Consider the following 25,272-nt stretch of genomic DNA (forward strand, 5'->3'; position numbering starts at 1 on the left):
AAAGTAAAAAACAAAACACTTTGTAACATGATGAATAAGCAATAATTGCTGACAAGTGATATTAAATAAATTCTTCCTAAATCGTTTCTGTCACAGTTTTGTTTTCCTAATCCGAAACCATTATTTGTCAGCATACATATCATGGAGAGAAAAATGCAAAATTACAACAAGATGGCATTTCTTCCTAAAAATACAAATATACCACAGCATTAATAATTATTCATTAACCTAAGAGTATTTTAGTCCTAACCAAAGTCTGGGATACCCTCTGTATCACCATCTGCAGATGAACAGCTCATTTAGTATTCATGAGCGTGTAATTGGTTGGATAATAGGCTATCCAACACATTTTGAAACGGCTAATTAAAGACTGATAAGGTGTTCCAAATGCCCTAATCAATTAATATTGTGCTGATAACGGTTGTACTATTTGACTCCGACAACCTATTGTTACTGACTTTTAGAGGTCAAATGTACTAAAGTGTTAACTACTGAGAACATTGTGTCAGACATGTCAGTATTTACAAAATAAAGCTCTTCTTCATACATAGTCTTTACTAAAGAGCCTCCCAGTGAGGAGTTTTAGTATTAAAGGTGAGGAAATTCAGAGGTTATTTCCCATCTTTTACTACTGAAAAACCTAATTTAATAGTCTGAAAAATATGACTTTGCATTTCAGTTTGATTTCAGTTTTAAAGAGTATTGGTAAAAGTATAAAACATATATCCCATTTGCTCACAGGTTTTCAGAAAAAAACTGCGTGATCTGAAGAAAAGGGGACAATTCTGCAATTGAGAAAATATGCTCTGGTCCAAATCCTATTAAAAGAAGGTGAAGTGCATTTATATTTTATATATAGAAACACTTCATGCTTTAATCTCTGAATCACAATGTACCCGAGATTCATCTTGGCTATAAATCATCTGAACTAATGGAAGTTGGCCGCTTGCGTTGCACTGCAACAGAGTTAGCTAGACACCTAGTAATTTATACTGTAATGTAATCTCTTTCTCTCTTTAAAGTACTTCACTGTAATTACATTTTGGATCAGGAACGTTCCAGTTTAAAGGCTGAATAAAATGCTTCGGTGAATTTGTCTTGTTCAGAGCTGCAGCAGACGGTCCTGGCTCATGGAGAATAAATTTAACACCTGTTGGTGAGTTAATTAACTGGTGTTGGCTGGCAGTGACTTGAGGGATTTATTTATTTTTTTCAGAAAAGTAGATAAGCAAAGATTGAATCATCTCTGCCTATGGGGAATTAGATGTATTACTTTTGTTGAATGATGCAGGCAGAATTGACTCTCCTGCTTGTGTTGACTCTGACCTGAGCCATCAGATCACCATCAATAGACTGAGGAATTGGGTGAAGGTATTAGAATAACTTGTGAAAAAGTTTATTTAAATGCATGATTATTTTCTGAAAGCAATTCAAACTAAAGGTCTTTTGCTCCAGTATGTTTTACCTCACAGTTCTGTATTGGGGAACCTTGCGGTTTTTATTGCAGATTTTGATTGTATTTAAATACATTTATCACTGCTACACATATTACATTCAGTTTTACATATTTTTACTCCATTACGTTTCTAAGCTCAATATCTTTCGTAAGTGTCCAGACTGTTTTAAAAACTAGATGGCTAGAAAATGTTCTGTAGCTCAAACAAGAAAAAAAGAGGATATTTGGCCCTTTAGCTTCTTATGCAAAATCTTCTATAGGAACCTTGTAGAATACTTTGGCTATGCAGTGAAGATGTATAGTATCCATATCCAATCTCTGGTTTAGTAATTTAATAACTTAATACTTCAGAAATATTGCAAAGTTGAGTTCCATTATGTCATGATCAGAATTGGAAACTGCCACCTAATATGTTTCTTGATTAGGTGGCAAATGACTTATTGTTCTGCCAAAGCAAAACAATGGTCCTGCCTTTAAATATACCAAACTCTCTAGAATTCAAATAGTCTTGAAAGAAAGACATTGAAGTTGCTTCTACATTTTGACTGTATTGGTCTTTTGTTTAAAATTCCGGCCAGTAGTGTACCGTATCCTAAGTGGCGACGCTCAAGTTAAAGTATTATTAAACATTTGATAAAATCTGCAGTGCTGTGAATGGTGTAGCATCTCCATTTCTTGTCAGACTATTGTGAATAACAACCACTACCGTCAAATCTTCTTTGACAAAAACATAAAACTCTGTTTTGTCTCAAAATTATCCATTAAAACAATGAATGGTGGTGCAGAATAGGATGAAAATGATGTATGTTAAGAAGTGTAGGAAGTCTGATTTAAAGCAGTCTGGCATTTTGTCCCTCAATATAAGAACCTTTACTCACAATTTTACTTGCAATTCACATTTATTTTCCTACTAAGGACTGAACTACCTTAAAGTGCATATTCATGAGTCTTCAAAGGGACTTTCTTACCAAAATGCAATTGTCTTAAACCCTTGCTAGCAATTAACAACCCTGAAGATGTTTTATGTACAAGTATTTTTGCAAACAATTGAAGTACTTTGTGGCTTCCAGTTCAATTACCTTTATTATATCAGCTTTATTTTATTAATGAGACATTTCCAAACAAGCTTTATTATACATGTCAGGAAAAAATGTGTTCAGGAAATTACAATAAATATGCACTGCACGTTAAGATGTAGCAACCTTCTCTAAAAGCATACTAACTAAATATACAATAAAGCTTCTTGGCACATGTAAATGTATTTATTTCTCCATTTTGAGTTTCTAAGTTCGGATGGTTTTCTACACACCCTGCATGCAACTTTATTTCAGCAAACTAAAATGTGTTTCTTATATGTGAAATATGAAAACACACAGTGTTATCCAAAAATTGGCAGTTTAGTTTGAACCAAAAAAAAAGGAAATGTTGTATTGATGTTATTTTCAGAGAGAAGTTTTTAACACAAACTTCCTTCGATCCTATTCAGATCCTACGCACAGTTATCACATAGCATTATAATGTTCAGGCAGCATATGAACACTACTCGCACTTGTCTATAAGAGGTAAACAGCGTGTAATTGCACATGCCAATATCAAAAATACGCTGCGTGTTTAGCGTCACAAAGATATGCCTCCCAGAGATGATAAATTACTGTTTCATATTGCAGCTTTAATGCAAGCACCCAGCAAAGACATCAGTGTTTTCTGCACCGTGGATTAACATTAAATTAAGTCCTACTAATCTGCAGGGGAATAGTTTTTCAGCAATTGCAAGGAGTAAATGTGTCAGAACACAAATGTATGTGTTTTCTTCCCCTGCCCCCCAAAAATAAACTAATGCATATCAGTCTTCTGTTAACACTCTTTCATCAATCAATGTTTTTTAAGTAGCTCATATCATCTCTGCTTTTCTCTGAATGTTTTTTCCAACTTAGAGAGAAACAAAAAAAGCATTAACAGTTGAAGACGCAATAGTCCAAGTTTGGCCATCTTCTCATCAGACTTCAATGATGTTTATAGATGGCACAGAGGGATGAAACTGCAAAAGACAAGAAAAAAAACATAGGTAGTGTAAATATGGGAGAGTAAGTAGGATTTGCTATCCTCCTTTGCAAACATGGCTAAATGTACATTACTGATTTGTAGGGCTTCCTACACTCTAGATGTCTTCCCTCATACATGAATCATGGAGGACACTACAGTGGTAAGTGGAAAAATCCACAAAGTTACTTTTACATACTGCGAGGTTATTATATTCCAAGTCCAACAGAGATACTGGAGGTAATGTTTTAAAGTCATTGTTTTAAATTCATTTTGCCAAAATCTCTAAGCTATAATATTTCTTCATGTTCACCTTGCTTCTTAGTAGTCCTCCACTGTGGTGCTCCGGCGTGCTCCTCTCCGACAACGGCTTGACCTTTTCCTTATTGTTGCTGGAATCGTTGTCCTTAATGATGTCATACTGCCGGCAGAACAGGGCTATAACAGCTGCCAGGAGGACAGAGGAAGCCACACGTGAAAAGCGCACTCACACAACAAACAGGAACTCAGTCACAAGGAAGCCACTGTCATTCACACTTCCTGCATCCCTGCACACTAAAATGCCGTGTGGATAATGGAACTTGGCTCCCCAGGGAGTTTGATAGCTGCGCTCTCATTTTTAAAGATGGAAAGATGACACAGCTTGCCTTTTTTGTGTTCTGCAGCCTTTTCGGTGCAGCTGTGCTTCCTGTCTGAATAGCATTGTAAATTCAGAGTTAACTTCCTGAAAACACTAAGGCAGGGAATTTCTGTAAGGGCACTGCTGTCACATTTTCAAAAATGAATACGGAGATCTGGTAATGATATCTTCATGACACTCTTTCATTGGCTTGACATTAATATCAATGCCTCATACAGTGGTGCAGCTGCTGACTAATTAGCAAAGAGACGTTGATGTTGTTGATAATGCTCATCGCATTGACGTACGTCATGGTTACATTACATAAGATTAATGTGTGAGCCCTGAATGTGTTTTTTTTTTTAACTCTGCTGAGGCAGAGATAGTCAGTTGAGTACTGTGTTAAGGTTAAATGTTTATGGGGGTGAACTTGAGCCAAAAGCTATGAATGAAAGTTAGTTTGAAATTAATAGAAGATTTTGGTCTTGAAATTTGAAAAAAGAAACAAGTATAATTAAGTAAGAAATAATTAATTAAGAATATTGTTTAAATGACTTTATAATGGGTAAATTACTTGATCGTATCTATATCTATTTCTTGTTCTTGTTATACAATACTGTTCATACATAATAATGCAAAGTTCTGCAGAAAAAAATATTAATTTTACAAGTGCATTTTGCAGACGTAACATGAATATTGAAGCAAGGTCATTAAATGTAAGTGCTGTGCACAACTTACTTGTATCAAATGATAAAAATTGTTATTTATTTAAACTCATATCAAAGATGAGAGCAATTCTCATGCTTTGTAATTAGCTTATTTTTAATTTTTTATTTATTTTTTACAATTCGGACAAACTGAGTTAAAAGTACACAATTTTTCCGAAAGAGAAAGAAGCGTCACTGTTGTTAAACGGTGTCAAGTAAAAAATGTTTTATTTTCCTACCTGTCTGTTTTTGTTATTTTATTTTTAGATAGACTCTCCTGGGATTCCACTGATCTTTTTCCAGTGGCTTCTTTATTGATAATTACTATGTCAGAATGATGATGTAGCCATAAGACAGAAACCTTCATTATTTTTGATAATGAACATCCCATATACTATCAATACATTTTGGGTAAGTTTGTTAGAAAATTGTTATCATAATTGTAATGTTGGATTCACTCCTCCCATTCCGCTAGGGGGCTCTGTAGTTGTTTTGCATTGGTAGTGGAGGGGAGGTGAAACAAGAGAAAAAAACTTACGGCTTTCCGTTAGCTGAAGCTAACAAGCTGAAGCTACAATAAAATCATATTCTACTGGCGTTCATGAGTGTTGCCCAACGTGGTGAGTTATTAATGCTGTAAGCTGTGGGGAGATGAGTTTTTTGTTATCTGTTCTAAGCGTGAGCTTGCTGAATTTGCTAGTGCTAATTAGCCCAATGCTAGCTGTGTTTGCTGCGCTGTGATTGTTGAATGCCGATGTTTATTATATGACGAAGTGTTCTAAGAATAAACTGCCTTATAACTGGTTGGTCAAGCCTAGCTAATAAATATGTGTTTAAGTTTGTGTTGATTGAATTCTGCAATACTAAGTATTGATGTTTTGTTTTTTCTTACTTTATTTACAGTTTAACCGGACGGCACGTCCGTGTAAAAGCACTCGGCAATAAAAATAAACAACAACAACAACGACTGTCTTATGTTCTTTGTAACATGTAATAATTCTGAAGTAGAAATTGTGTTTAATAGAAATAAACTGGTGCCTTTAATTTCATTAAATAATAATAATTTTACTAACAGGATCTTTGACAGATGACATTTTTCAAATAAACTTTTTCTAAATAACTCAATATGCGTCTTTTTTTCTCTTACTCCAAACCAGTAAAATACAAATACAAGAAACTACTTTAAATGTTTTTTTCCTACTTTTTACTTTTTATTTTTTTTCCAAATCAAAAACTTACACTTTTCACATTCACAAACGTACCTGCCCACATGACTAAGACGACAACAATGATGATCATCTCCCCCGTTTGAAGATGCCGAGACTTGTCCAGGCCCTGCACTGTGGGGTCATCTAGGATAAAGCACAGTGCAGAAGGCAAATATGAATATTTATGAGCCCATTGCAGTAAATATAAAGTTTTGAGTCCATGAATACCGATTCTGACAATTTGATCCTTGAGTGTTTAAGAATCCAGCTGAGTGAAATGAAATATCTTGACATAATTTTTGATTTATGCACACTGTGCCTGCATTGATTGTGAACAACTTTTATCTTTTCTGTAGCTCATGACTGTTATTAGCATTAGCTTTCAGTGAATGAGATGAACAACAAACCAGTCTACAAAATTAATCCTACTCTAACTGTATCAACTAGACCTTGTCCCGTCTCCTAACTTGGCTGGATGGACGTGTTCCAGCGCACCACTCTTCCTAATTGGCTCCTTTAGTGAATCAACTTGTCAGGGAACTGCCCCAAAAGTGACGGTCAGCTCTTTTCACATTTTAGTAGTGCTCAGTTGTGCTTCCAGATTTCTTTAGATATATTATGGGATGACTTTGTAAGTAGACAGAGGAAGGGAGCCAGAGTTCACCAAAAAATAAAGAGCATACAGTATTGTGATAGCTTGCAAACATATTGTCATTTATAATCTAGATTAAGATAAACAAGATGAATGTGTATGTTGGAATATCTCTTCTCCCTTATAATCTCTAAGAGCAGACTAACTAAATTACCCTGACAGCAGAAACCAATGAGGTAGCAGTGTTTTCAATGAAGCCAGCCATTTGACAGCTTTGTCCTGCTAAAGGAAATTAAATCGAAAGTCTTTGCAAATAAGAAGCTTATAGTCAATTATCCAACAAGCTGTTCAACAAGTTTAAACATTTGGGAAGGGGATTAAAAAAGCTAAGTGAAGATTTGTGAAGAATTGTGAGTATAAAAGACTTGGCTTTCCTCCTTGTCTCTTAATTTGTTCATTTGTCAAAAAAAAAGATAAATTTTTTACCCAATTTTTAAATTTTTTTTTAATACATGTAATATTAATAGTATTTTTTGTATTTCTTTTATGGAATAATTTACGTTTTTTTAAATTCTCCATGTAGATGTTGTGCATTAAGCTCTGCATAGAAATCAGAAGGAACATTACTTTAAAATGCCAGGTCAGGACTGAGGTCATTGCTTGATGGCTTTCTCAGAGAGCTGTTATCCAGTTTATTACTCCCACATGTCCTCAAGCTACCTGAACCCACTCAGCAATTACCATTCAGCAATCTGTTCTTTCTAATTAATTTCCATCTTTCCAGCATGGGAAGAAGTACGTGCATTTTTACCAAAACCCACACTGAGACATTAGCAGCACGGCCTTTTAGTCTCTGGAGCCTTTAAAGCTCCGCTGGATCAGTTATTCCATCACATCCCCCGACATCCTGACAGTTGCTCATGTTTTTCTATCACTTATCTTGTGCTGTTTTCATAAGGGACTCTCCACTGATTACCGGGAGACCACAAACTCTAAAGAGGTACATGACTCACTAAAAAATGCTGTAGTTTTGCACACCTTTTCTCTTTTACCCTCATCTGAGCAGTGGTATTGTTTTAGATTTGTATCATATATCATAAAGATAGACATGTGGATTTGAGAGGTTGTAGGTTTTATACAACAGACACAGAAACCACATTTCTGGATGACCTAAATAACATTGCAGTGCTGTTTGCACCACTCTCATATTGTTGTGTGATTCTTTGCTAACGCAGAACAAGAGGACTTCTGAGCCTTTGATACGCAGAACAGTCTGTGCTGAGATGATTACTTGAAATTCCTTCTGCTCACCCCTAATCCCACGATGCCGATTGTAGCTCAGAACTGTGACGAGGAGATGTTTAACAACCCACTACGGATTTAATACAGGAGTCATAACTATGCTTCTACTGATTATTTCTTTTATGACATCTCCTGTACATAGAGCAGTTGTGCTGGTGCATAGCAGCTTGCCAAAATATTCATACCCCTTGAAGTTTCTTACATGTTTAAAAACCAAAAATGTCAAATGTATTTTACATGGATTTTGGTGCTATATCAACACAAAGTGCTGCGTAATTGTCAAAATAAAAAATGCAAAAAGTTTCCTCAACTCGATACGTTGTAGAGCATCTTATCCTGCAATTATTGTTGCATATGTTTGGGGAAATGTCTCTGCCAGCTTTGAACATCTAGAGACAAAAGGTTTTGTCCTTTTGTTTTTCGCAAGCTGGGGGAGAGCATAGGTTGAAATAGATTTTCAAGTTTTCAAGGTTGATTTAAGGTCTGCACAGTGATTCAAAGCATTTTTGTATCTCTGGGATATCCAGTAGGATTGTCTTATTGGATATGAGTCTCTGCTCCAGTGTTAAGCCTTTTGCAACCTCTAACTGGTTTTCCTTCAGCAACCACACCACCATGTTTATATTGATATATGTTCATTGTCAGTTTTTCGCTTTGTGGCATTTTGCAAATAGACCAAGAAGCTCAAATTTGGACTCATTTCATCTGAACCTTCTTCCGCATTTGGTGTGTTGCCTGCATGGCCTGTGGCAAACTGAAAACCAGATTTGATTTCAACAAAGCCTTTTTGTGCAATTCCTCTAGTAAAGCCAAATTTGTGAAAACTAATAGTTTTTCTGCCGACAGATACCACCACCTGAGCTGTTGACCTCTGCACTTCCTCCAGAGATACCGCAGGGGTCTTGGCTGCATATTTCATACTCCTTATTTCACCTGTTGGTTCAGGTGGACAGCCATGTCTTCATAGGTTTGTGTTTGTGCAACACTGTTTCTATTTTAACTTGATGCTCTACAGTGCCTCATGTGATGCTGAGAGTTTTGGATGTTATTTTTAACCTGTCCCTGCTTTACACTTATCCACAGGTTTATCTGTATATAAAATACTGTACATGGTTGGGAAACTCCACATATATCTGACTCAGTGAAGCAAGTCTCTATGTCAGTGCTTTTGATGATAGAGTCTAAGTGAAACTGCTGCCTCACAGGAGGGGGCTGAGCATCTCTTTGAAGTACTGTACAGTAATTATGCCTATGGGGACCACGTCCTTGGTTGGTTTGTGCTCAAAGAACCATGTCAAAAAAATTATCTTTTAATTTAAGCTGTAAAGTAGATTGGCGGGAGTTAATAAGCCTCTCTTTTGGGGGTGATTTTTATTACACCAATGAAACATTTTTACACCTGCTATTGATCCTCAGTTCATGCTAACAATGCTAATTTACTCATTTATAGAAATACATCCAAACTGTCTCACAGCTGACATTTTATTTAAAACAAGGTACAGAAATTTGAGAGCTAGTATGAACAGAATAAACATACTATAGATAAGATTTATTTTTTTTTACACAGATTCTGTTCAGGTCTGACTATACTTAGTATCCATTCATATTATTTTAAAGAACCTCATTGATTGATGAGGATCAGATTCATAACCGTCGACCATACTGTGTAGCAGAAATCGATACGGCTTTAGTAGGAAGCACTTAACCATAACAAAGGAGCTCTGAAATTGCTCTTTCAGGTCAGAGCTAGCTTGATCAAAAAGGCTTTTAAAATGAACAAAAGCAAACGACTAAAAGACTCAACAAATAAATAACTTGAAACTATTAATCTTCAAAGCATATAAAACTCATAAATCTCCTTACTTTATTTGGTACTAGTATAGAAGAACCAGACAGCATGTGTTAAAATTTTGTTGTTTACTTTTAGTGATAACATGCCCTCTTGCGTCTTTATATTGAATTTGTATGTCTCACACCCATTATTACATAACCTCCTCGACATAGCAGTGTGTTAAGAAATGGACTTGTGCAAATGCACTGCGGAATGTTCCAACCAGTCATTACTGAGAGGCCTCATCCAACTTTACATTTTTTATTTATTACATTTATTTAAATTTTTATCTTTGGAACTCTTTCTGCTGTTTAATTGAACAGAATATTTTTAGGCAGTGTAATTAACATTCCCAATCTTCTGGCTTTTCTAAAATATTTTGATTTATAACTAATCACTTTACACAATAGTTATGGGCAGCATTCTATAAATGCTAGGTGAAAATAAGCCAATTTTCAGAACAAAGATTGATTTAGAGATATACTGTATTTACTCTTGCTTATTTTTTTCACACAAAAGACAGAAAACAGTATCTTATATAGGACTCAAAACCCCAATCCTATAGCTTTAGAAACTACTCAAGCATTTAAAACATAAAATCGTAATATAATTATGTATTTATTATGGGAGTTTATTCTGTAGTAAACACCAAACAAAAAGAGCATTAAATGTAATCAAAAAGCATGATGATAAACATTGAGTTATGAGGTTCAGAAAAGCTGCGTAATTAAAACTGATGTCGCTGGACTTTAAAAATGGGGTGTGAGGAGTCAGCACTGCTGGCGTTAGATTTATGACATGCAGGCAGTGATTGCTTTAAGACGCCAAAACAAGCTCCTAAAAAAATGAATCTCATTTTACTGAATGGGCTGTTTTTCTGACCCAGTTGGAAGACCTGGAGAGGCTACAAACCTTGATTAATGCTTCACTGGAAATCTCTCCAATAGTCGACACTGGCAATAAACCTGTGTGTGCGCATCAGTTAATGAGATATGTTTATAGTAGTGTAATTGTCTAAAATTATTTGAACTCAAATAAACATAAACAAAGAAGCAACACAGGTAATTCAATGGATTTGTTAAGTAAAGTAACTTGGTACATCACTGCCCTTGTTATCTTGATTTATAGTGCACAGGCTCTTCCGATTAGCTGCTATTTGTTACTTTTTTTTTTCCTCCGTGGACAGTCTTGCTTGCTTAACAAATTAAACCGATTCTGAGTCAGCTAAAGAGGAACATTTATGATTCCCTCGTATCAGCGTTTCCAGTTTTCACAACCTCCAACCTGTGTGTGATATCATTAGGAAAAATCAGCTGAGTGTGTCAGACCTGCCCACAAACAAGTGTCAAGTGAGGCTTCGTCATTTCGAGACTGAATACATTTGGCTCATCATATAGTCATGCTTTAGCTAATGCAGAGGGGTTTAGAGAATCTGTTTTTTTTTTATTTTTACTCCGAGCTGAAAAAAAAAAAAGCTGCATAATATACTCTCCATTGGTCATGGTCTTCTTCTTTCCACCAGTTCCTGAGCAGAGCCCATCTACTGAATTTTAAATGTTTTGGGGTCTGTAGAGAATCACCACACGTTACGTAATGCTGCATAAATTCAGAGCAGCTTGCCATGCCCGAAGAGTCTGTCAATAATGTACTGGTGTCTGAGAGAAAAGCATTCTCCCTTCATCACCACCCCAGATCCCACTGCGAGGTTCTGACAAGAAGCCTTCATGTTGTTACACTCGACAACACTTGCCTTCACTTTGTCTCATTTTCAATGTCAGCTTGCTTTAAAGGGATAGAGTGGAGAGAAAAAAAAAGAGACTTCAGCACAACAGTGGGAGAAGTGTCAGCAGTGGGCCACGTCTGTCTGTGAGTTGGGATTCATGGTGAATTAGACGGAAGGTGTTAGGCAGCAGCTCAGTTCTCAGTTTCTGGAATATCAGCTCAGTGTTTAATCTGGTTTAGGTCATTTAATTGTGGAGCTCTTTCTGTTTTTAATGCAAACACAAAAAAAGTTTAAGAATCTCACTGTAAGATGGCAAAGCAACAGCTCCCTTTTGCATCTCAAGAAAATCCTTGCCTTCATCAAGCAGAAATGCACTTTGTGAAAGCTGAGTCGGCACTTTATGAGGATGCTTTTCTTTAGCAGGAACAGGAAAGCTTTTCCTTGTGGGAAGCACCCAGAAAGTCTCCATAAGGAGATCAGACACCTGAACCTCCGCTGAATCCTTATGATTCAGAGGAATTGGAGTGTCATGCTGCACCTGTGTTCTCAGTCCTCACTCACCCTCAGTCTCTAATGCCAAGCCCAGCTCCCTTACAGAGGAAACTTATTTCAGCTGCTTCTATAAAACCCTGGAATGGATTGATGTGACATAGACTGGTGCACTAAAAACCGAGTCCACGAGTTTGATGCTCTAGAAAATCATTTGAATGAATCATTAACTATCCTTTCTGAATACATAAATACCTGGTTGTCATAACATTGTCATGAATGCTTTGGTTCTTTGTTGAGGGACAGACCTTTAAGGATTAATAACAACATGTCCATTGTGAGACGTCTCTTAGTTTGTTTCAGAACAAAATCAATCAAACTTTTCTCCAACTTCTTACACTCTTCTTGTTAAGCTAGCATAGCTACAGACTGTGCAGGTTCTTCAAACATTTAAGAACTTCCTGTTCAATTTGTTCAGAGGTACTACATTAACCAGTGTTAGCATATATGTAAGAATAATTTAACTATTCAGTTAGTTAGTTAAATATTTACAGCAGAATCAGAATCAGTTTTATTCATCACGTTTGCCCACACAAAGAAGGAATTTGACTTTGGTTACACTCTAAGCCTAGTGAACACTTTCTAAATACAAACATATAAAAAAGAGGCATAAAAATAAAGAAATCAAAGTAATGAGTTTACTGTCTACAATACTACAGGATGCTTAAGCAGCATACCTTGGTTAGAGCTGTTAGAAGAGTACCGGTCAGTTTTCTTGAGCGTGCAAAAATGAACTTTCTTGCTGGCTTGGCTTTCCCCGTAAAGCCCAATGGACTGGACCTGGATGATGTAGTCCGTCTCCTCCTCCAGGTCCCAAAGAACACAAGAACGACTGGTGGTGTTGACCTCACGAATGAATCGCTGCATGTGTCCATCCTGCCTCTGAAAGTTAAAAAAAAAAAAATAAGGTAGAGGGCAACCAAATACATTAAGCTATTGAGCAATTCCAGCAATGATCCATAATGAGGAAAATTAGGTGATCAGGGTGACCACACAGCCCTGCAGAACGAGTCTCCCAGAGAGCCATTGTCTTGGAAGTGTCATCGCTTCGCTTCATTAAATTTGATGGGATAATGTTAGAATCAATAAAGTGTCATGTTGCAAAGGCATGGAAACAATCACAGACCTTTCTTAGAGTCCACACCAATGTGCAATAAAGCTGCCCAACTAAAAATAGTTTGGAGAACAGCAAACTATTTCACTGTGAGAGTCAAAATTAGGATTAATTAAGATTGCATAAATATCATGAGAAAAAGCTTTTGAAAATATTCAACTTTTTCTGCTAGTCAGGCTTCTGTTCTTGTCTTTGGGCAGGATGTGTTGTTAAGAAAGTATCCACGTATAAAAAATATTGAATAATGCAATGCTTAAACTCCTATGTATGCTTAAGGCAATTATGAGAGGTGTTCAGACCCTGCTGCCAAAAAATGATTAAAAAAAACCCCGGGGAGAGAGAGGCTTTTCGGTCACCTCAGTAGAAAGTTAACTCAAATTACTGCATTATGTTTTGAGTCGCACAATGCATGTTCACGGTTGCAGGAAGTCATGTTGCATTACACCAGTCAGTGGCACGAATAATCAGTTTTCTTATTTTAAGATTTCAAAATGCTTTTATCTTTTAGAAAATGAAGCTTGTCAGGTTTACAGATGTATGTGCATTCATGGCATAAACGCATATGAAATAACTCACCTGACTTTTCTTTAGTTTCATTTCGACTTTAGGCTTCAGCATATCGTACAGAGGTATTCTTCTTAGATTAAAGATTTTCAATGAAGCATTACATTGATTCCAAATTGGCTTTGTCATGCAGTCTATAAGCGTCTGGACTAAATATTCATCTGACTGTAGCTAAATGTCAATATATAATCAATTTCTTAATTTGACATTTACCAATATCACATATATTATATGTATTTAACTGACCTTTACTAATCTGCTCTAAGTAAGCTCTAATTTAGACTGAAGTGAAATTGCACGCGGTTGGTGGCTTCTGAGGATAGTTGGTTGCACGAAAGTTGATTTGGGGGTATCAAAGCAGAGGGGGTCGAATACAATAGTGCTCCTTTCAGATATTTTTTTTTTTTATAAAAAGTCATTTGAAAACCATTTTTATGCTTTTTCACAGTGATGTACAAATCTGTTTTGGTCTATCACATAAAATCCCAATAAAATACAATGAAGTATGTACTTGTGACATGACAAAAAAGTGAAAAGGTTTAAGGGTTATCAACATATTTTTGAGGAGAATCTGGTTAATAATTAAATTTGAACCATTACCTGTTGAGATATGGAGAATCCTATTATTATGTCCCCCTCCGGAACCTCCCAGGACACGGTTGCTGAGTCGGCTCGTAAGTGCATGACAGACACGTTGACCGGGGCAGGGGGCCGGTCTGCAGGAAAGCAGACAGTAAGAAAGAATCTTAATTGTAAACAGTCAAACAATACAAAGACGTAGATCTATCACTTAAAATAATCTACGAAGAAGAGAGTAATGAAATCAGGAAATAGTTGTTGATTTGTCAAAACACGATAAAAGTTAGAAAAGGTTCATATTTTATATTTGCATGTCGCAGATGATAAGAGTCAAATATTCAGACTGTGGGAAATATGGTAAGATCGCACAAGGTCAGCTGGACAAAATATGGACGCAAAAAGATTATTTTTGGCAATATTACAATAGATCTGACAAATTTTGGTTTGTAATGCTGCAATGGGAAAATAGTCTTTTATTTGGACTAGAAGTCTCACAAAGTCTCTAACTTTGTTGCAGGTGGGATTTTAAGATCTCAGCTGCATGTTTTAAATTTAAGATCTTCTTTCTCTGGGATACACACTTAACATGATTTCTGACTTCAATATACATTACCTTAGCCATCAAATCTAATAAGCTATACTGAATTGAGGAGGTACAACTATTTCTGAAAGTGTGCTTCAGGCACTTATGGCATTCCAATCTGAGTGTGCTAAAATGTGTGAAAGAACTACAGAAGCCATTGATAAATTAAGCAAATATCTGTTTAGCCTTCAATTTTAACTTGACTCACAACTAATGGTCTACTTCAAGTCCATATGCCTCAGATAGGATGATTTTCCTTTCCCCTTTATCACTTTGTCGTCATCTGTCACAGTTTGGTTGGCAGCAAACATGCATGCTGCAGAGAGGGGAACAAAAGCCTGGGAAGAAACGAGCCAAAGGTAAAAGGGGCGACAGTTTTAACAGAGGAGTCTGTGCAGCAATGTTGTCTCTGAGCGATCGCACAGGTCAGATGGATAGGAAAGATGGGATTGGCTGTAACCAGCAGATGTTTTGGTCAGGGCTTTTGTGTTTACTGTGTGTCTTATCAAGTTAGTGAGCTGTCAAATTAAGTCGTGGAATTCTATTTAGAGGCTTAAGCCTGTAGAAATCCTACAAATGGGAAGAAATGACAAGAAGCCAAATATGAATGACTAACACTTTGAATCGAATGGTAGACACGTTTAAAATATTGTCACTTTTTGTGAACAGAATATTTTGTCCAGTCAATTTTGTGAATAACAGATAAAAAAAAATAACTTAGAAATAAAACTATTTAATGTCATTCTATTTCCCCTTTTGGTTGTTGTTCTTTTGTCTATTTTATCTTGGAAATAATCATGTTAATCAGGCCAAAAGATGCAATCGATGCTAATTTGAATCTACTCAGGTCAGATCAGGGCACAGTGTCTTCTACGCATCTAATATATTTCCCTCACAGTGTAATACCAAGCTGTTAGTGTCAGGAATCCAGGGACAAAGACCTCACTTTTACTAAATACAACATGTTACCCACAGCTGTATTAAACATATGGGTAACGTAAAATAAAAGTTTGGAAATAAGTTGTATTTTTGAATTATCTGCAAGCAGCATTCCTACCCCAAAACTTGATGCCATCTATGAGGCACAGTGGTGTTAGAGTCATGACTAAAACTTAATATTTGTATTATAATCTACTCAAGGGTATTTGCCACAAATGCAGAAATAATTAATTGTTTTTTTTATATTTCACTGAATTGCAGTGGAATCTATCTAACACATTTGTTTGGCAACTAAATCCAGACAGAAAACAGTTCATTTAGTGAAACTATTTCAGCAACAGCAATAAACGGTTAATAAAGAAATAAAATAGGAAAATCATCAGTATGTTATGCTATGCACCACATATTTTTAATGTACAAAATATTCAATTGACTGCAAACAGTTTTGCTCATGTAAAAGAAGGAAAATTGTCGGCATTTGCGTCTTTGAGGCCGCAGTTTATTTTTATGATAATATTTTCTTTAGCTTCTAATGAGGCAAACCTGCAAATATGGTGGCATATTTCCATGCTATAGTTCTGCTCATTAAGACAGACTGCGAGGAGTACTACAGGAACAATAACGAGTTCTGAATATGGAGCAGTACGTCAACTTTCTTCCTCATAGGTGTTTATATTTTTCATGTAGCTTTCCAGCTAAACACTAAGAACCACACTCCTTCCTTTCTTTGGTAATGCTACAGTTTTTTTCTTTTGTGAACAAACACCATCATGCCCTAATTGCCATCGGTACTTGTCTGAAAGCGAGCCCTCAGCAGGAACAGGTGTAACATTTATTTAGAGGAGGACACGTTCATTTATCTTTTAGCTCGCTGTCCTTTAGATAATGAGAGTTGCAGTCAGCTAGACATACGTGAAATCGCAGCTGCTATCCGTGATTCATTGCCTGCTGGTCACTCAGTGGTGATGAAAGAAGTAATTGCTCAGTAAAAGAAAGGTGAATAGTTATCGCTAACATTATCCTATAAACTCACTGTTCTCATATTAGTTTATTCCAGAGCAAATACTCAAGAATTCTTCTACAAAATTAAGGTTTTTTGGCATACTTGGATGTAAAGTATTTTTAGTATTCACAGTAGTATTTTTCAAAACGTAAATTGTTCGTAAAGAGGTTTATAAAGGCAAACAATTTTATTTTTTGGTCTGCTTGTCAACAGTTTTTTCCCCACTTCACCCTATCCTGTTTAGTCTTGCAGCAGAGAAACTTGTCACGGCAGACACCTATGTTAGCGGGATGCTGATGTTTTTCTGGCACTGACTAAGCCCCACAACGCACACCGTGTTATGTAAGATCTGAAATTAAAGAGCAATATGTCACAGAGGACACGGTCTGTGTCGGTGCGAAATAAATGGTACGACCCACCAGGGATGCGGGAACGCTGCCAGGATGAATCACAGCATATAGCGAAAGCCCAGTGCATTAACCAGAGTGCACATGGAGAAATTGTGAAAGTGCTGCCGGATCTTTGGATGGCCGCAGAGCCCCGTGGAAGGGAGCCCAGGAGAAATTTGTTGGAGTAAAATATAAGCTGTGTCATCTTATATTTCTGACCTCCACGTTTGCTTGCAAAGCACAGTGGACTGTTAGTTTATCGACTGCATATACGTTCAGATCGAGACTGACAGGATATGTTTTTATGGTCAGATAATAGACGCTTTCATTTATAGCAAAGGGACAGCTTTGGCAGATTTTCGATGATGTACGACTGAGACAATGGGGCAAAAATATCAAGTAGGATTTTCTCACTCTGAAATGTATGAAGATTCTAACCTTTTCATTTAAAAACTTTTAATAATTGTTGAAAACATTACAAATAGTTGCTTCAATCACAGTCAGTGGTACCCTACAAGAAAGGCTTTAAATTACTCGAAGCTCTAGATAATCAATTATTAAAAACAACTAGACGTGTGGCAATCAAGCCAGAATATGCATATGCATGGAGGGGAATTTTAGGGCCATTAAGTCTTCAAAACAAAATGTAAGCATTTTAAATTCATCGTAGCCAGTGGTGCCAATCATTGGCACCCCTGAAAACCAACACAGTGACTTTAATAGGCAAAGAAAAGTTTTTAACTTTAAAACTTTTAACTGTAAGCGTCTGGAAAAAGCTTAAATCTATTGCTAGAAACATGTTTTTGAACATTTGAGGCTTCTATTTTAGTGCATCACATTTTCCTTTAACAACAGAACTGGTCTTGTTCTGCACATCTGGGATTTTTTCCTCCACTGCTGTTGCAATGTGTTAAAGGCTGAAACTGCTTCTGCTTCAAACTGAAAATCAAGTCTGACATGAATTAATACTTTGCTCGTTATTCAGTGCCCATAAAGGGACCATTTGAATGAGTTCAGTAACAACACAATAAAACTCTCACAGTTACATAACTCATGTTGCTTAAACTCAATTTAAAAGGAAAGTATGTATATATATATATACTGTATATATATTTTTTAACAGAAGAAGGATCTTATGTCACTGCATAAAAAAATCTGATTCCAATTGCTTCTGAGATAGTTTAAAGGACTGTTTAAAAACCAATCCTTTTCCAATATTATAAGGTAGCTGGTGTGTCCCAGTCCTCCATCTGTATTTTTTCATATTATGTGGTGGAAAGTCAAAATGTTCCGCTCTCCACTGCCGGAGGTTGCCTTGCAGCTGCTCGCAAGCCCCACTGTTGCAAATCACCTGGCAGTGAGGCTCAGGTAATATCACGCTGGTTTAATCTCATCTGCAGCGCTGCCTCCCCAAGTGTTACCTTTGAACGCTACTTCTCTAAATCCATTGCACTTCCAGACTTTATATGAGAAACAAGGTGAACTAATGGGATCGGTGTGTAAATGGCTTACTCTAATCCAGAGAGAAGAAACCAAAGCAACATTAAGCAATAGCGGGTTATATTTTCTCCATATGGCATTACTAATTGCTAAGATTTTTTGCTATGTGTTTATAATCCTGACAGGAATAGGTGCGCTTACTGTCATTTGTGTTTGCAGAGCCAAACTTTCTTTTCACTGATCCAGACGCTATCAAACAGCAGTACAACCAGCTGGATTTATGTGCCTGTCTAATGTGTGCATTTTCTCCCAATTCAAGTCTGTGGCTCCCTCAGATGAAAGTCAACACCTCACTCACCCCAAAACTGCACCATGGAGCATGCAGTAACATTGCAGATTCATAAGCAGGTTTCTTACAACCACGGTCTATAACCTTATTGTAACCATCAACCACAACATGTGTTTAAAATGTATCTCATGTTCTTATGTGACAGGAAATAAAATTATGGCAACATCAACAAACGCTGCCTTTCATCCATCCATCCATTTTCTAGCACCCTTGTCCCTAGTGGGGTCAGGAGGGGAGCTGGTGCTAACGTTCTGGGCGAGAGGGGGGGTTCACCCAGGACAGGTCGCCAGTCTGTCGCAGGGCAACACAGAGACAGACAGGACAAACAACCATGCACACACACACACACACACACACACACACACACCCACGCACACCCCCACATAAATCCAACACTAAAACCTCCGTGTCATTTCTTTTCTTTCTCTGTTGCTTTTAACTAAATATTTCAAATCCAGATCTCATCCTGCATGGCATGTCACTATGAATGCGTACGTTTCAGGACATGTATGTTAAAATTCAGTTGATTTGCTTTCAAAGGTTACCTTTGAACGCTGTGCCAAGTGAATACACTTCTGAATGTCATGTTTGTGATTTAAAGAGCTGCTTTCCCTGCTCTTGACAGCAGCGTAGGAAACTGATCAGAGATGCTTCTAATATCATGTGTCAGAGCAGAATATTAGAAAAATGTTTTTTTGAGATTGCCAGCAAACACCCCCGCACAGAAACAGTGACGTGCCAAGGCTGATTCTTTCACAGGTTGCACACGGTTCCACCGAGAGGCAAAGAACGATGACATAAAGGTAGACAGAGATATACAAAGGCAAATATGCTGTTGTAGGCCAGCAAGCGTAGTTACAGGAAATTGCTTAAAAATACAATTCAGATTTAAAGATAGCTGAGAAAAGGTGAAAATGTACAGTTTGTCATTCTAAACTTTCCAAATGAGCAACCAAATAGATAAGGTTTAGGATTTTTTGTCCTCTCCTGCAATTGTTTGTGTAAACATGCTTCTCAAAATTACCTTTATCTGCTCATTTGGGTATTTTTAGTCAAATATGTTGCCTTTAATATTGTCTAAAGAAAAAATTGACTCAATAGTTATGATGCACCTCCTTTGATGTTTTATTTGATGCAACAGAAGGACAGGCATTTGTGTTATTTTTATCGTAACATTTATATTATATACTGAACAACTTAAAGGTCAGCATTATGCTTCATATATAAAACATACTAAGTTCAAACCTAAAAGAAACATTTTAGATTCGTTACACAACAACAGATGAGTATGTGGGAAACCACATCACTCCTACTGTTGAACTTGGTGGAGAATTTGTGACGTTTTGAATCTGTTTGAAACAGTCGAAATAGCAGGACAATTTAGATAATTATCTGGTTGACTTTTTCAACTGGAAAGATAAGGGTCATGCTTGGGGTTTTCAGTAAAATAACTATCTAAAACATGTCTAGAACACGGAAATTACTTGGAAGGCACAAAACAAATATTCTTTCATGGCCACCTCATAGTCTAGATGGAAATTGTGTAGAAAACCTGTGGCACTGAGCTGAAAAGATGAGAGCATATGGGAAGCCCTTGGACTGAGATTGTGCAAAGAGGTCAAATGCCCGTCTCTCTGCCAGCATGAACAGAGTGAAATGTTAAAGGAGATCATTTAGGATAAAGGAGAAACCGTACTAATTGTGTCACAAGCGATTTTGTTCAAAGATATAAAAAAGACATAAAATAAAGCTTAAATTCACTTTAGTTTTGTCCTTTTATAGTTTAAAGTAACCAATACAAAGACAGATTTTGCATAAAAGAATGTTTCTGATATTCAGGTGCCAATAAGGAGTATAAAACCTCATCCTTAATATATTTAAGTCATAACTTACAATTATGACTGGGTTGTATTTTTATGTAACAAGGTGCACACAAACGCAGAGGGTTTGTAATACTTACTAGCTCCTACCAAGAAGATGTCGCTGCCAAAAAGCAACAGGAGCATGGAGTTGACCAAAACAATCAGACGACCCATGCCTCGGTAAGAGGTGGTTGCTCTTCTTAGGTAACAAAAGGGGATGAATCACCTATCTTTAAAGTGCAGCAAAACCTCAACTGTTCATTTTGTTTTTAGACACATAAAGGTGTTGAAAATCCTCAGGGGATGAACGGTCCCCGGCTGAATCTGGCTGGAGCTGGTCAGTCGGTAGATAACCTGTGAAACAACGTAACGCACGATGCCTTCAGAAACATGTTTTTTTTTTTTTTTTTCTCACTCAGCCTTTAACAATCCAGCGGCTCCTTCTTCTATGATCTCAAACAGCTGAACAACGTGGGAGGGTTCGTTCGTCTAAATCCGGCTGCGGAGCTCCATCATCCTTGAGGTCATCGACCATCGGTGCGCACAGGTGCGAGAAAGTCGTGGCAAAAAATAGATGGACAAGAGGAAAAATGGACCTGCGTGGCAGACTGGGATCCAGAACCACGGACAGCGCCTATAAGTTTGCAGATTGTCCACCCTCCTTTCCTCTCACCGTCTCTGTCTCTCGCATCTGAGCGCGTTCATTCACGGCACTGGTCCTTCTGCGGTACTTTCTGTTGAACCCTAACAAGCCAGTAACGTCACAGGTACCTAACTCCAGCGCACACGCAGGACGCACCGATTTATCATCCACGTGTTACAAGCGGAGATTGTTTGCATCGATTCGCTTGCCACTGACACTGCGGCCACGTTGCACATGTCCAGCTGCTTTTTTTACTATTGCCCAATGTGGGGAGACAGCACTACGTACATGGACATGTTGCTAGACAACTAACATAGAGCAAATTCTCATTGAATTAAACTGTATCCAATTTAAATATAAGCAATGCACTTCTACATTTACTAAACCCAAGGGATAAAATATATATATATATACTATACGTATTATTCGCTTTGTGCACAAGCAGCAGCAGGTCGATGCGCCTCTCACCCTTCGGTGCGCAGGGCCCTAAGACACGCCATGTAATCAGGAAGATGAATCATGCTGATAAGCTGAGTGCATTGCCTCGTGGGAGCATCGTTTGAAAGCAAATTGCTCGTTTTAAAAAAAAAAGGCTATCAAATCCCTCAGTGGTTTTGTATGAAAGCTTTACGTTTTATGCCACAAATGAAGTCTCATTATAAACTTAGTAAAATCAGATCACGTGTCTATCAGCGTGATCACTCAGCTGCTTATTGGTTGAGAAATTATTGCTACCTTTAACAATTTGAGGTTTTAGATGACTGGTGGATGCGTATCTGCTCTTGATGTGTCTGACACAGGCAGATTTGGAAAAAAAAAAAAAAAAAAAGAAAGAAAGAAAAGAGATGTGAGCTTGATTTGCCATGACCGCTGTCAACCTCTAGCTAACACTCTATGGTGTTCATCTCTGAAATAGAGCTTGGCAACAGCTTTGAAAGTTGAGCGATTTTCTTCTGTAAATATCAGAGGAATAAAAAGTATAATCTGTCATTATTAAGTTATTTCTCATTTTGTTCTTATTCGTTTCCTTTTTCCGTTTGTGCACAGAGTTCCATTTCTCTTGCTTCTGTGTCAAACTTGACTGAAAAACTTTGAACCAGATGAATCTTTTACTCTTGGTTTAACAATCCCCCCCAAAATGTATACTTTTCAGTTCATGTGAGTTATTTTGTACAAAGATTAAATCTTATGTGATGTCTCAGATGTTGCTTGCATTTTTTTTTTCATTTAGCGGATAGTTAAAAATAAATAATAATAAAATAAATATAGCCTACGTTACATTCAAAATTATTTTATCTCAGTTTTTCCCTGTCAGTCTGAATTACTTATTCCCAGCATCAGCAACTATCCAATAAAGTTAAATATAAAGTTATATTTAAAGATGTATCGACTTCGAAAGATTCATGTTTATTTAATGAGGACAAGCACCGAATCACATCTGCCTGACGAAACTGCATGAAATACTGACTTTCACTCAGTTTCCTCCTCTGATACAGAGACGTTGACATTTTGTTATTCTTTGACATGGAATATTAAATCAACTGGTTTAATTTATTGCAGTTAAATTGAGTTTAGTTAAAAATAAAATGAATCAAATCAAACAAACCAGACAGACACAGTGAAGTATAATAATTGCATCTCATTCGCCTTATTTCTGGCAGTGCAGCTGTGGGATTGATTATGCTGGTTGGACAAATGGCAGCTGCATCAAAACTATTTATTTTGGAATCTATCCAATTGTAGCAAGCTGTGTTTTTGAGTTAATTGGAAGACAGGTCAGCTGATGTTCTCCTTTTTGTCTGTTATGTCAGTCACACAGCTATGGTCATGTTCCTGCAAAGTTTGGACATTTTTCTGTTCGCTGCTCAGAAAAAAAAAGTTTGATTATGCCTGCTACTAGTGGATTATTTTCCATTGGTTATAAACAGATGAGAAATAAATAAAAAAAAATATGCGTTGTATTTAAATTCCATGCCACCACCAAAAGTCCTGCAGCTCATTTCACTTGTGACGTAAAACTGAGGGATAGTGAAAGTCCTTATCACGCTGCTTGGGCTAACAAACCATCAAAGAGAAGCATTATAAGCACTACTGACAGCAGATCAAGATTGTTTTTTGGTTTCAGAAATAATGAATAAAGTGATTACATCCCATAAGGATCAGTGGCAAATCATAAATCAGTAAATCATCCCAGTCTGCCCATCCTCGTCCATTTCTCAACCTACAGCAGAAAATTACAACTTACAAATTGTAAAATATGCAACCAATATGCTTTCAGGAATTTAAAAGCATAGAATAATCAATACCACTTCCCTCACTTGAGACCATGTTCTGTCATCTTTCCAAATTCGAAAACTAAACAAAATTTAATGTTTTTACCCCCAGTGTAGCAGGAAGTCATAGATTACTAAATTTAAGTTAAGTTAGATCTATGGGCTATAGAGAACATATTGATTACAATTTTTGAACAAAAAAATTACTAAATCATGACATTTCACCTGCTTAGTTCTCCCTGTTTTGAGCAGGGAGAACTAAATCAACTGTCAGAATAAGTTGATTTAGAGCCTCCTGTCACTTTAAATGCATATAAGTTGCTGCTGGCCACACCCCCACCAACTCAACGTTTACACTTTATACAGGTGAAAATGGCTGCAAACATATTTACAATTGGACAGAGGTATCTTTGATCCTGTCAGACTTAGAAGAAGTACAACATCCTGCAAACCATTGAGGATGGTAAGTCAACAGCAAAACACTTTTGTTTTCTAGCAGCCGTCTTACAGTGCAAACCATCTGAACAAATCCTGGTTCAGATGGGTTGCTAAGTGAAGGGTGGGTGACTGGAAGGTTTTTGAAACACATAGCTTTTTTATTTTTTTATAGAAATAATAGAAACCCAAATGAAAGTACAAAAATATGCAAAAAGTGAATTTTGCATTGTAAGTTCCCTTTAAAACTGGAAGGTTGGAAACTTTTTAAACTATGTTTTAAAAATTTTATGTAAACTTCTGTATTATGTCTTTCAAACTATGCTGTGCAGCAGTTTGTGAGATTTTTTTAATATCTTTGACAAATGCTGCACAAACATTTAAGTACCAATACATGTAATAATGTCCGGTAACTATTATTTCACCAAGTAAAGTTTTTGCCCCCATCAATTAATGTTCTTAAATTCTAGGTCCAATCTTCTTACAGTTATCAGTTGAAACAGAGTATATTAAAGATGATTTTTTTTTTTATTCTGTTTGGGTGCCAGTCTGATGAAAGTTTGATGTACAGCAGGACAGTGTTGGAAAAGAAGCATACAACTATTGCATGATTGTAAACATTAAACTCACACAACAAATGCTTTGCCAGTACAGACTTCAAAACTTAGGACGTTTATCTGAAAAGCTTCAAGTTAATCTGTAATAAATTCTAATAGTCTTGCATGTCAGATTCTGCAGAAGAGAAAGATCCAAATAAATGTTGTAATGTTACATAGAAGTAATTTGAATCAAGCTGATTTTTATGAAAAATGGAGCAAAAGACTTACTCAAGACCTTTGTAGTACCAGAAATATTCTATTTTTGGCTTTAAGCCGTAATCAGCCTTTAAAGTGAAAAGTTTTAGACGAGATTTGTGAAGAACAAATGAGGGACGCTCAAAATATACTTTCACCTGGCACGAGGATGACCTTAAATGTTAATTGCTTTGTGTTGAGTATACCAAGAGAAGATCTTCATAACTAGAGTGAACAAAATGTCAAGGATTTAATAAATGACAAAAATTATTCACAGA

General features: G+C 36.7%; 1 protein-coding gene across 1 annotated transcript; it reads right to left on the minus strand.

Annotated features, from left to right (window-relative positions):
- Positions 1–2,519: 2,519 nt before the first annotated feature.
- fndc4 (fibronectin type III domain containing 4) lies at positions 2,520–21,899 on the minus strand. The gene is made up of 6 exons (XM_005814938.2): positions 20,948–21,899; positions 14,306–14,421; positions 12,705–12,909; positions 6,085–6,174; positions 3,810–3,943; positions 2,520–3,494 (listed from the first exon to the last, which is right to left on the minus strand). Exons 1-6 carry the CDS (start codon positions 21,021–21,023, stop codon positions 3,453–3,455), a joined length of 663 nt encoding a protein of 220 aa, XP_005814995.1. The 5' UTR covers positions 21,024–21,899; the 3' UTR covers positions 2,520–3,452.
- Positions 21,900–25,272: the final 3,373 nt, after the last annotated feature.

This window comes from Xiphophorus maculatus, chromosome 15 (genome assembly GCF_002775205.1).
Source record: "Xiphophorus maculatus strain JP 163 A chromosome 15, X_maculatus-5.0-male, whole genome shotgun sequence".
NCBI classification, from domain to species: domain Eukaryota; kingdom Metazoa; phylum Chordata; class Actinopteri; order Cyprinodontiformes; family Poeciliidae; genus Xiphophorus; species Xiphophorus maculatus.

Bases quoted from the DNA above. Each gene is read 5' to 3' on its own strand.
- fndc4 (XM_005814938.2), bottom strand. From the start codon at position 21,023: ATGGGTCGTCTGATTGTTTTGGTCAACTCCATGCTCCTGTTGCTTTTT. The intron at 14,422-20,947 runs GTAAGTATTACA...GCTTTCCTGCAG, and splicing joins CATCTTCTTGGTAGGAGCTA to ACCGGCCCCCTGCCCCGGTC. The intron at 6,175-12,704 runs GTATGCTGCTTA...GCTTTATCCTAG, and splicing joins TTCTAACAGCTCTAACCAAG to ATGACCCCACAGTGCAGGGC.